Source organism: Sander lucioperca, chromosome 1 (assembly GCF_008315115.2).
Source record: "Sander lucioperca isolate FBNREF2018 chromosome 1, SLUC_FBN_1.2, whole genome shotgun sequence".
Classification (NCBI taxonomy): domain Eukaryota; kingdom Metazoa; phylum Chordata; class Actinopteri; order Perciformes; family Percidae; genus Sander; species Sander lucioperca.
The window spans coordinates 25,931,241-25,944,380 of NC_050173.1; the positions used below are offsets into that span (position 1 = coordinate 25,931,241).

At 39.6% G+C, this 13,140-nt stretch overlaps 2 protein-coding genes and 1 long non-coding RNA gene across 4 annotated transcripts in view; 2 read left to right on the forward strand and 1 right to left on the reverse strand.

The window, feature by feature from the left end:
- The window catches only part of LOC116052505, a 58,796-nt gene extending 53,894 nt beyond the window's left edge, over window positions 1-4,902 (reverse strand). The window contains exons 1-5 of one of the 2 annotated variants that reach the window (XM_031303262.1): window positions 4,814-4,902; window positions 4,341-4,682; window positions 3,907-4,242; window positions 3,001-3,065; window positions 2,439-2,630 (exon numbers count right to left, since the gene is read on the reverse strand). In XM_031303262.1, coding sequence (XP_031159122.1) covers window positions 2,478-2,630; window positions 3,001-3,065; window positions 3,907-4,242; window positions 4,341-4,682; window positions 4,814-4,856 — 939 coding nt within the window. In that variant the 5' untranslated portion in view covers window positions 4,857-4,902 and the 3' untranslated portion in view covers window positions 2,439-2,477. Of the gene's footprint in view, window positions 1-2,438; window positions 2,631-3,000; window positions 3,066-3,906; window positions 4,243-4,340; window positions 4,683-4,813 lie in introns of those variants that run through there. The other variant, XM_036001168.1, reaches the window with a different exon arrangement.
- Window positions 1-13,140, forward strand: part of LOC116052262 — a 113,484-nt gene that overhangs the window by 67,302 nt on the left and 33,042 nt on the right. The gene's annotated exons all lie outside the window — the stretch shown is intronic.
- LOC116052653 lies at window positions 11,250-12,120 on the forward strand. The gene is made up of 2 exons (XR_004897333.1): window positions 11,250-11,818; window positions 11,930-12,120. It is a non-coding gene; the product is annotated as an uncharacterized LOC116052653 (long non-coding RNA).

A 13,140-nucleotide genomic window follows, 5' to 3' on the forward strand; every position in this document is an offset into this window, starting at 1 on the left:
GGATCAGCACCTCTAAATCTGAGGCCATGGTTCTCAGCAGGAAACCGATGGAGTGCCTTCTCCAGGTAGGGAATGAGTCTTTACCCCAAGTGAAGGAGTTCAAGTACCTTGGAGTCTTGTTCGCGAGTGAGGGAACAATGGAGCGGGAGATTGGTCGGAGAATCGGCGCAGCGGGTGCGGTATTACACTCAATTTATCGCACCGTTGTGACGAAAAGAGAGCTGAGCCAGAAGGCAAAGCTCTCAATCTACCGGTCAGTTTTCGTTCCTACCCTCACCTATGGTCATGAAGGCTGGGTCATGACCGAAAGAACGAGATCCAGGGTACAAGCGGCCGAAATGGGTTTCCTCAGGAGGGTGGCTGGCGTCTCCCTTAGAGATAGGGTGAGAAGCTCAGTCATCCGTGAGGAGCTCGGAGTAGAGCCGCTGCTCCTTCGCGTCGAAAGGAGCCAGTTGAGGTGGTTCGGGCATCTGGTAAGGATGCCCCCTGGGCGCCTCCCTAGGGAGGTTTTCCAGGCACGTCCAGCTGGGAGGAGGCCTCGGGGAAGACCCAGGACTAGGTGGAGGGATTATATCTCCAACCTGGCCTGGGAACGCCTCGGGATCTCCCAGTCGGAGCTGGTTAATGTGGCTCGGGAAAGGGAAGTTTGGGGTCCCCTGCTGGAGCTGCTACCCCCGCGACCCGTTACCGGATAAGCGGAAGAAGATGGATGGATGGATGGATAATTTCAGCTGCTGTTGGTGTGAAAAAACACAGTGGTGGTCAGAAAATTCCACAGGTAAAAAACATAACGGTACAGTAGAAGTAACCTTATTAAAATTGTTATGACTTTTGTTTTTACTTTGACGTCTCATTCATTTCCTCAGAGAGAAGAATACACAAGTATTTATTCTGCTAAAGGATTTAAAAGCAGCAGAGAGACAGAGGAGCTACGCTGCTGTCAAGGCTTTTGGGATGGATTAGTGAGTTAACAGGTCTGTTTGCCATCAGTTGGTACTGTATGATAGTCTGTTTGGAGCTAAAGGTTTGCTATCTGTGGCTTTTAGGTAATGCTGTAAGTGTTATATCACTCTAAATAAGTTTTAACTTGTGTCTCTTTTATGCAAATGTGCACCATCAAATGTTACATAGCAGGGTGCCCTGATGGCTTACTGATGGGTTTAAGATATGTATAAGAAACTAAGTTTCCATTAAGATGGACATTACATATAAATAATAAGATTATACTGTTACTGGGAGTAATTGTAAATATGGATTTTTCCACTGGATCAGTGTTGGCAAAGATATATCACAAATTCTAAAATTTGTGAAAAAGAACACTGATTTCGGACTAGTACTCTGTATCAGCCTGTAACCTGTATTTTGTTGTTGTTGCTGTGTAACTATTTGTAAACATAATTTGTAAATCTATCAAACAATGTCAATAAATAAAACATATCTATGACAACAGGGTTATTCCTAATTTTGCAACACAGAAATAAAAAAAGACACTATGTTCCAGTTAACATGGCCATTACTAAAATTAGGTTTTTACTGTAAGTGGAAGTAATTGTAAACATGAAGGTTTCTACTGGAGCAGGGTTGGCATTGATATAACAAATTCTAAAATTCGAGAAAAATCCATTATCTGTTTTTTGTTTTGTTGTAGGTGAGTGTAACTATTTGTAACTCTATCAAACAATGTGAATAAATGAAACACACTGATTTTTAGTGCCAAACTGTTGCTGCTGGTGTAGTCTATATCGACGACGATTCATTTAGCATATTGCTCCGGTGACGCCGGAAATTCCGCTGGAACGAAATTTTTGTCCGGATGTCCCTCACCTTCCGTTTTCTTTGTGTTGGCATTCTAATCTCTGGTCAATTTATGAGGACTATGGTAACTGCTCCTCAGATCTCTGCAGGGTAAATCCAGACAGCTAGCTAGACTATCTGTCCAATCTGAGTTTTCTGTTGCAGGACTAAAACAACCTTTGAACGTACACATGTTCCACCACAACAAGTTCCTTCCCCAGGCTATTTTGCAGCGGCACCGCCGCCGCCCAAGACGATTGTGATTGGTTTAAAATAATGCCAATAAACCAGAGCACGTTTTCCTCCCATCCTGGAGTGCTGTGTGGACTAGCCAGACCTTCCTGCGCGGTGCTGTGGAGGAAGGTCTGGCAATGCTAGACTACTGCTGGTGTGATCTGTCAAATAAACAAGTGTTGGTTTTGCTGCAGATTTCTGCAACAGCAAACAGACATGTTGACAACATGTCCCCTTACAGAAATGCAGGCACATATGCTTTGACATTAAAGTAAAAAAGCAACTGAAAATCTGGTGATCTTTCACAAAATCAGCTGAGTGCAAAACTTCTTAAGAAAATATACACATTCTGACTGATACACACCCTATCACTATTGGATGGCAATTGGAAATAAAAAGCTACGTGTCTCTCTGTAGAGACTCTGTAACCGTTCCACAGACTGCTCTGTCTACAGAGAGGGCTGGTGCTGGTTGTGGTCATCTGCTCTAACAACAGAGTACACACACTCTGGTGGCGACTCTCTCTTCTTCCTTTTCCCTCTTTTCACTTCCCTTCTTGAGAAATCCAGTGCTGCGTAGTTCATTGCCCTTGCTTCACCATCCTGCAAAAATGTAATATTTGTGTCAAGTACAAATATTTCAGAGATTAGGTCTGTGACATCAAAAAACATCTCTAGAGTATAGATTGCTATAGTGAATTTACAGTGAGCTTAACAGTTTCTTTTATGTAATCATTTCTCATTCATCAGTACATTGTTTGACTTTAAACCCATTTATCATACAGTAACAGATGTTGTACCAGCTCAACAGTTAGTTTTATATTTTTTTGTTATGATTAATATTATGTGTCATGTCCAGATAAACTGATAAATAAAATTAGTAAGAGTATAGGCAGAATATTTATCACACACCCACATCTAGATCTCTACCCCTAGCCAGTGCAAATCAGACAACACACCGCTACATATTTACCAGATCATTTGATTGATCCACAGTTGACCTGTCATTATCACGATGATGGGAGGCACTCAATGGTCCTGTTAAAAATTAAAAAAAAGATAACATCCTTCAGTGTGATTTTTTCACCCTATCACTAGAGGACAGAGATAAATGAACAACATATTTTAATCACATTTTCAGTTTTTGGCTTTGCAGTTAAACACATTTACTCCTGTAATGTGTTCAATACACCTTCAGTGTTATAATGTTAACCACTGATTAACTTCACTAGAGCTTTGAGCAGTCGCGGGTGAAGTGATTTGCGCAAGAGCAACTGGACAGTAGTTTGTAATAGCATGTAACTTCTATAATTAGATGTTTCTGCTGCAATAGGATATGGTGGTGGGACATTATCTATAATAACCAGTAGGTTGGTGTTGCCTTCCTTCATATACAATATTTTTGCATAAAGCGTATTTAGTCTGTCGTAGTGATAGTTTTATTTGGGTAAAGTATTTGATTATTTCCACTGTCATCATATTTTGTTAATTAGAAATACAAATGTAGATTATGGTATTGTTATGGTTCAGACAGTCAGACTTAAATGAAATTAAAAAAGTAAGTGTGGTGAACCTACCTTTGCAATGTTCACAAACTTTCCTTCGATTTCCGTAGAAAATAAGAGCGGCGATTACAGTCACACAGCAGGCCAACAGGACTCCAAGAACAAGGACAACTGGCTCCAGTTGTGATCCTGAATCACATACACTTCTAAATAAGAATTATTTTATTCTGGACCCTTGGGAGTAATCACTTACTAGTTAGTTTAAAAAACTAATGATGTTTGTCACCAGGCACAATTTGTATGTCATTTTAACCAGGCTAAATTAATTAATGCAAGATGCATACATGATTTTGATACAACTTTTAAAAACATACTTGTCTCCACTTTAGTTCCTTCACCAAACAGGATCTCTCCACACGTGACCACAGCACAGTAGTAAGTCCCAGTATCAGAGGAGTTCTGTATAGTTTTGGACAGACTGTAGACACAACTTCTTTCCTCTTCTTCATCGCTGTGAGTGTAAATGATGCCTGGATGAGATTCTCCTGATCCAGATCTGAACCAGTACACACTGTGTTCACCTGGACACTGATCTGTGTTTCCTTTTGTCTTGGAGAGAAGGGAACACTGGAGAGTCACTGAGTCGCCCGGCTTGACTGACTCAGTCTCCGGACTTTGTTTCACATAGACAGCTTTCTGCTGATTACGATCTGTGTGATTATTAAAGACACCAAAACAAATTCATGATTTAAATGATTTGCTTGATATAAAAACTTGGCAAAAACACTGAAAGTAAAAGATGTTTTACCGTTCACAGCCAAGAAGATGCCATTGAAACTCTCTGAATATATCTCTCCATAGTGGCAGAAGTATGTTGCTTCATCCTCTTTGCTGATATTTGTAATGGTAAGAAAATACTGAGCGTCCCTTTTTGTAGCTGTGAAACGTGAGTTGTTAAATTGTTTACTAAAAGTTAATTTGCCAAAAATTTTAGTAACGATACGTTGGACCACATATCCAAGAGGCTGCTTGTACCAGTAAAAGAATCTGCCTTCCGTCTCAGAAACTGGACACTCCAAAGTTACATTTCTACCAACTTCAACCACAGTCAAAGAGATCTGGTGAGGAACCTCTGCAGTTTGAATCAGGTCTGAAGAAAAAACAGACAAACACTAACAGCTTAAACACGAGAGAACAAAGACAATAAATAATGTAAATGGTTTCCCGTTAGATTATTACAGTACAGTACATGGTCTCACACTAGTTAAGAATTGCACTTACACATGGTACTAAGTAGAATCAAAACAGCCAGTCTTCTGATCATTGTGGTGCAGCAGCTTTCTCTTACACTACTGATGTCTTACCACCCAATGAAGATGTAGTGAGTTGACCAAGGTTTACAAAGCAGAAATCGTAGTGATTGGCTGAAATGTAGAAAATGACCTCCCCCCTTCATTTAGCAAACCTGTGATCCATTTTCATTTGATAGGAAATCTACATGTTCTAGGTTGTTGTTTTTTCAAAAGCCGGTGTTTTTTTTTATTATTTCTGATAACCTTTTTTGTGTTTTGTGTTTAGTTAAGAACAAGCACTGGAAGTCTTTAAGCAAAATCGGTCTTACTGACACACTGTATGTGTGTATTTAGAGGTCGCAATCAACAGTCAAACTCTGGGCCTAAAAAGTGAAGCCAATGCAAATGTGCCTTAAACCTGTATTCTATTTAATGGCCAACGGGGGGGCGACTCCACTGGTTCCAAAAAGTCTGATTATATACAGTAGTAGTCGTAATTGAAATCCCCCTACTTCTCACTTGATGTACCTCAGTCAACATTTTCCTTATGAGTTTATGGCCTCATTCACTAAGCCATCTTTAATACAGCATGATGTTCCTTTTGTAAATTTTGATTCCCATTTACAGTAAAATAGACGATAAAGCAGGGTATGTTTTAGGGCGTGGCTCCCTTGTGCTAGACAAGTCGCTACCACGGCGATATCCTTGGGTGTCAGTCAGATCCACCCCTCGCTCCTCCTCAGCTCCACCCTCTCCTCCAAATATCGTCACTTCACAATGGTAGTCCACTGAATGGCTGAAGTCCTATTCTCACAGTGAAGTTGCTAGCTTAGCACACTTTTGTAACTGAACGAAACCTGATGATTTTTTGGATGTAGCGGTGGCTCGCTTGCTAGCTAATGAGATGCATCATGTAAACAAGACACTATTGGAGTTGTTGAAAGAAATGTATCTATGTGTGAGAGAAAGAGGGCTCTCGGTTCAATAAACCAAACATATTATCCCTATCCCTAGATCACTTCACTAGCTTTAGATAAAATACAGAATTGATTTTAAAGTTTTGCTCATTGCTACTAATCATTTAATGGCCTAGGTCCTAATGACCATAGGCGCCGATGTTTTCCTCCGTGGGTGCTCAGGGGCACACGCCTTTTTAAAAAAAAGAAGTAGTCAAAAATGTTTGCATTTCAGAACCTTAGGAAATGGACAGTGGCCAACACAAACCCACACGCCTATTAACTCGATAATCAAGCCGTATAGAAGGCTATCTTTCAACTTAGCACAGCGCCACTCACAAATACAGATAGGATTGGAGATGAAAACCGTAACGTAACCACGATCAGCTTCGTGGGAAATTAAGAATCAATGTTGCTTCTGACAGGGCACTGGTAGAACTCTCTGCACTGGTGGTGGATGTCGTTGATGCACTTGCATCATTAGGTTGTGCTTTTTTAATAACAAATCTGTCCATTTTAGTCTCACTCTGATTACCTAATGCACATGCACGCACTGTATAGTGGGGGGATGGAGGGGGGGGTCACTAAAGAGGTGTTTTCATCCGTGAGACGCTGTGATTGGTGAATAGGATATGGAGCAGGGGACTGACAGCGACATAACCAATCACACTATGACAGACGCTCCACTCAGCACCAACTGCAATGTTAAATTTTAAATGAATGTAGCCTACGTGTGGGTGCTCAGTATTTTCCGTGGATACTCGAGCTCCGGAGCCTATCGGCGCCTATGCTAATGACTTCTCTGACCTGCTCACTGCTTACAAATCCTCCAGAACTCTTGGATCATCAGTCACTGGACTCCTTACTGTACCGATGATCAGAAGTAAATCTGATGATGGTGCATTCAGTTATTATGGGCCTACTCTCTGGAACAAACTGCCTGGTGATATAAGATGTGCAAGCATGATACCTCCCTGTTCTCTCAGGCCTATAGCTAGCCTGTCTTCATCTCTCTCCCTGTCTGTCTCTCTCCTGCCCTCTCTCTCTCTCTCTCTCTCTCTCTCTCTCTCTCTCTCTCTCTCTGGGTATGTGTGTTTATGTTGGTGAGTGGGCAGGGGATGACTACATTTTCTATGTGTACATTCTCATGACTTTATTTTGTTCATAACTGTTTGTTCACCAAATACACAAGGCTCCCATGATATAATGGCAGTGAACTCCCAGTACTCATATTGCTAACCTAAAACTTTATAGTCTTGCAAGAACTATTGAATGTTGCTGTTTATCGTTCCCAAATGCATCAGTTTTATAAAACGTTTTTCACAAAAGGACATTTTGTCTTTTCATAGCAGGAAAAGCAAAAGTGAAACCAGTAAGATTAAGGATGGGCCCATTTCAGATATGATTGCAATTAAACATGTTACTAGTAACACCTGTGTTTAACCAGTCTAAATGTCTGCAGTGAAAAAGGTCTTATCCACAATGGTTTCCCTCAACATTTTGCCATGTGCACATTTGTGTATCTGTCCACTACAACTTCCCACAATGGTAGACAGAAGCATAGCTTACAAAAATGCATACGGAGCCTTGTATGTTGTAGACATAATAAGTTGTCCTTTGTTAGAAAATAATCAGTTACAAACATTACATGTCAGTGCACAACTTGCTACTCAAATGAATAAACCCCTCCATCTCTCTGGACTCACGGCACTTTGTAAAGGACTTCTGCATGTCTGTCGTGAGAACAACAAGCAAAGCCACATGCAACAGCTACACTGACAGACATAAGCTGTGGTGGGCCATTTCTCCACCCTTCGACCAACCATCAAGGCTGTTTACTCAGAACAGACCTGACTATGGGCTTTAACAGGATGTGTAGTGAGAGCTACAAGAGGCTTCAGCAGGCTAAATTATAGTTTTAGTCTGTTTGTTAATGTGCTCATTCAAAGTACAAATAATGTCTATCTTTTGTGTGTTTGTAAAGAAGAAACTATATGCGATCTTCAAATATCACAGATGCATATTAGTTCATTTTTTTAATTTAGTTTTAATGTAGATTTTTTTCATTCACCATTAATTAAAACAGGCTTCCAGTCCATCACTGCATCAAGTGACTTTAGCAAGGCTGTCATTGCTTTGGCGGATAATAGGGCAAATTAACTTAAGATCACTGTTCAAACTCTGTCTATTGGAAGAAGACCAGGTTGGGACAAGTGAATGATTAGCACCTCCCATTCCCATCTCTGACGGCAACTACCAATGAAAAGCACCGGTCATATAGTGTGACCGGGGCTGTGGGTGTGTGTGTGTGTGTGTGTGTGTGTGTGTGTGTGTGTGTGTGTGTGTGTGTGTGTGTGTGTGTGTGTATGTGTGTGTGTGTGTGTGTGTGTGTGTGTGTGTGTGTGTGTGTGTGTGTATACCTTTTACCTTCTGCAAAAAAATCCACAAGATTCAACTTGTATAATGCTGATTAACGGTGGGTTAGTGACAATATTTGTGTGTAGTTGGTTTCTGAGATGTGTCTGCGTTGATTTTAGTTTGAGTGTGACTGTTACTGTTAGATGCAGAGTTACACACAGTCTGAGGTGGACAGAGGTGAAGGAAGGCCTAGTTGTAAGAACAGACATATTGAGAAGGATTAGCAAAATGGAACCTGATGAAATGGACTTAATCTACACAATATGTTACTGATTTTACTAACAACATTAACTCATGCCGATAGCAATTCATATGCCAAATGTTTATTTCAGCCACAATAGTAGCATGGCTCTGTCGGTCAGTCAATTACTTTGGTTCAGACTGAAATATCTCAGCAAATGTTGGATGGATTGCCATGAAAGTTTGTAGAGTCAAGGTTTCTAGGCGATGTATTACTAATAAGTATTTTGATCTCCTAACTTTTCATTTAGGGCCATCAGCAGGTTGACATAGTTGGTGGTGTGTAATGTCTACTGAATGGAGTGCAGTGCAATGCACAGTGATGTAAGAATTACATGGCAGGGGCAGACAGCTCTGTGTCCCGCGGTTAAGATGCCAAACATAAACTGCAGCGTCCCCAGTTCATGTCAGTGCTGTGTAACTGGCCACCACAACTTCCTACAATCGTTGTTAAAGAAAATGACATTATGAAAAAATGTCAGAGGACAACCACTCAACTAAATAAACTCCTCCCTCTTTCTGTTCTGACAGCAATTTGTAAAGGCCTTCTGCATGTCTGTTGTGAGAACAACAAGCAAAGCCACATGCAACAGCTACAGTGACAGACATAAGCTGTGGTGGGGCATTTCTCCACCCATTGACCAACCATCAAGGCTGTTTACTCAGAACAGACCTGACTATGGGCTTTAACAGGATGTGTAGTGAGAGCTACAAGAGGCTTCAGCAGGCTAAATGTAGTTAAACAAACTCAAATGATTGATTTACTTACTACTCTTAGAGTATTAATATGCTCATTCAAAATACAAATAATGTCTCTCTTTCTTGTGTTTTTAAAGATACATACTACAATTGTATGCATCTGCATCTGAAAATATCACAGATATATATTAGTTTATGTTTTGTTTTGTTTTAATTTAATATAAATGTACTGATTCCTTCATTAATTTGGACAGGCCTCCAGTGGAAACAGTGAACGAGCACTTTCCCCTCGGACAACTACGCATAAAAAACAACAAATCGCAGGCAGTTGTGATAAAAAACGGTCATGACAAAGCGTGACTTTACTCTTGCTGTAAGTTGTTGTGATATTATTAATAGTCATAAAAGTGTGACTGTTATGTTATTCCACTTGCCTATTTTAAAACAGAAGTCAGCTTCCTAAGGCTAAAACAGTGAGAAAGGTAGAAAAAAGCCCCTCTGTCTTGACACCTCAAGTTTGAAAGCCCAACCACAGCAATGCTGAAGTTTCCATGCATCATTTGTTTATCAGTGGTGACTGAACATGTGTCTATCTGTGTCCGTCTGTGTTTCTCAGGTTCAAGCAGTGCTGTGCACACTAAGAAAAGCAGATGGTACAAAGCAGGACACAAAGTACATGAAAGTAAAAAAAATAAAAAATGTATTAAGTATATTCTGCTTTTTTATTTCTGACATTTTACTTTTACAGCATTGTGTCAGGGGATAAGGATTTAACTGTATGGTCATTTTTTATTGTCCAGCAACACGTGTAATAAGAACAACTTTATTGTTAAACCAACATGTTTTGGCATGTGGTCAACAAAATGTTGACAATGATGAATGCCCCAAACCACAACGCAGCGGTCTGACAAATGTTTTCTGCTAGAAACCCCCACTCTATTTTGGTAACGTGTCGTGTTTGAGGTGTATCGGACAGCATTAACTTGTCAGATGTTTCTGTCACTGTCAGCTTCCTTTTTTATTAAAAAACCATGCTGTTTCACGACAAGGTCTTGGGTTCAAATCCAATATTATTTTATTCCCTCCCAGGTTTACATGGATTCCCTACTTCAAATCAAAACATGCAGGTCAGTTGAATCAAAATGTCTGCTCCAGCCTTTTACCTCACTGAGTAGGAATTTAGCAGGTATAGTGGTAGGATGGTGTAACAGCACTCCCCCTCTCTGTCTGTTGTGTTATGGCGTTAGGTCTGGCTATTTGAGACTACATTCACAGTCAGACTGCTCCTCTGTATTATTGTCACAAATACAATTTTTTTTATTCAATTCCTATTTAAAGCTGCTATGGTCAATATATTCACATTGGACTAACTGTATGTGAGAGAGGCTGCATGCGAAAACAAAACCACAGAGTCAACACCTGACCCTGCTGCTCCCCTCAGCTCTTCAGAGGGTTTCAGCATCTTTCTGCTCATTGTTGACTCTCACCGCTCTCATCAAAGTTTTTTCCCGAAGCAGGTTACTGTTTTCTGCTACTGTAGAGGTGGAAATCACTAATCACTTTCATCCAATCATTTAGCATATGTTAATCCTGACTTTCATCATTGTTTTTTTGCCAATATTTCATAAACCAAGTAGTTTTAGTTGCTCAACCTCAATCATAACATAACCATACTGTGAAAATAAAATAAGTAAAAAGAGCGCATTGAACGTTTGAAAATATCGTCATTGAACATAATCTTGGGTTTGCAGAATTAATCAAAATAAGAGTTAAGACAGAACAACACCCTATAAATTACAGAAATAATAGCAGGTGCTGTCTATTTCAGGGTTTCTGGAAATCAGGCTACAAGCCCAATGAAATACTAAAGATGTACAACTCAAGAATGTATTGTATTGTATTGTATCATATGGTTTCTTTGCTTTTCGTTTTTGGATAACTGTAGTTCACATTAAGATCAAATCATCTGTTGTGTTTACTCTGTGTCAGTTATAGAAACCCACCATGAAACATGAAACCAACGCATGCTGTTGTTTCATGTGTTTGGGTTGGAAATATGGTTAATTTTATTTCCACTGGTGTGGTAAACTCCAACATAATGAGGGGCCAATCAAATTGCCCTGAAACTGTTCCCTCCCACTTGATGTACAGATTGCGATGAATCATTTCATAATGCTATCTAAATTACAGCAGGCTCAAGTGGAATAACCTGGAAATGATGATTGTGGTTTATTTACTGCTGATGCTCAGAGTGGGGCGTAAGTATATGTTAAAAATATCAGATTTACTCCAGATGTATGTTTAAAGTGTTGTTATTATCTTACAGTAATACAGTTTAACTATTTCTCCATTGTTAATGTAATATATATTTTCAGGATGCACAGATGATCAGATCTTTGAGACCAGAACTGTTGGTGTGGGAGGCGATGTGAGACTGACTTGTACTCGCAAGTCTACAGGAAGCTTGTTTTGGATCAGACTCGTTTCTGGAGAATTTCCTAAAGTCTTAGGAAAAACATTTAGCTTTGAGAGTGATCCTCGCATTACAGCCACAGAGGAGCCCGGAACATTTGTTCTGCATATTGCAAAAGCAAGGCTACGTGATACTGCAGTTTACTACTGTATGCAAATACATCAACAAAACTTCACATTTTTGAAAGGAGCAGACCTGAGAGTTGAAGGTAAATGCATTCATTAATTTCATTACAGAGTTATTCTTAAAAAGTATGGTGACAGTTGTCTTTAGTTTGAAAATCAATGTTTGAAGTTTTATACTTTTTTAAATTTCCCAGGACCAGAACCTGATCCCACTGCTGTCCCTCCATCTGATCCAGTCGGTCCAGGAGACTCAGTGACTCTGCAGTGTTCAGTCCTCTCGGACTCTGAGAACAAGACGTGTCCAGAAGAACAAAGTGTGTTCTGTTTCAGAGCTGGATCACATCAATGTGGCCCAGGTTTTAATTATACTCAAGGAAACAGTGTTGAAGAACATGAAAAGAATCCAGAGGGACTCTCGACAAAGAAATGTATCTACAGCTTCTCTAAGAACGTCAGCTGCTCTGATGGCGGGACTTATTACTGTGCTATGGTCACATGTGGGGAGATATTTTCTGGAAACGGATCAAAACTCAAAACTGAAGGTAATTGCATCGTATTTATATGTAACAAGATAATTAGAATATGTGTGTGTTTGATTAAGGTCAAGTACCACAACATTAAATATGTATGAATTACTCTTAATTACACTTTCACTAATTGTTAACTTTTCATATTGTGTCAGTAGTCAACATGCAGGACTCGCAGAAGGACCATACAGTTCTCTGTCTGTTAGGTGCTGCTTTGGCTATTAGTCTGATTGTTATAGCCTTTCTCATTTATTCAATCAAGAAGCTCAAGAAACAATCTTGTGGTTGTTGCAACAGTAAGCAAAGTCACTCATATATATATCTATCAAACCGTGTTTGGCAAATGTGGATTCACATTAATGTTGTGTTTTTATTTTATTATACAGCTGCTGTTACACTGCAAACAAATGCTGCAACAGCCAGTGGTCATCAGCAAAGTCAGCAGGTAAGGTATATGAAGGAAAGATGTAGCTGGAAAGTTATCAGTATGTTTTTCTCTCTGCATATGTAAAAATTAACATCTGTCATCTCATAACAATTTTTCTTACATTTTCCCAGACAGATGAGGACTTGGTTTATTCTGCACCAATCTTTACCAGTAGGAAAGCTAGCAAAGGAGGGACAAGGGATGCAAAAACAGAGGACGAAGAGAGTATCTACTCTGACGTCAGGGCTTAGGGGTTGGATTAACACTAAACACTAGATTTGCTACTCATTTTTGTCTGCACATGGTAAAAAAAAAAATTTACCTCTAAAGTTGGTAAATAATTCTTTATTTTGGATAATAAAGGAAACATGTAATAGTCTATATTTCATCTGAGATTATATTTATCTGTTTTGTAAAAGTAGTATACTTAATAATTGTACATCATGAACTT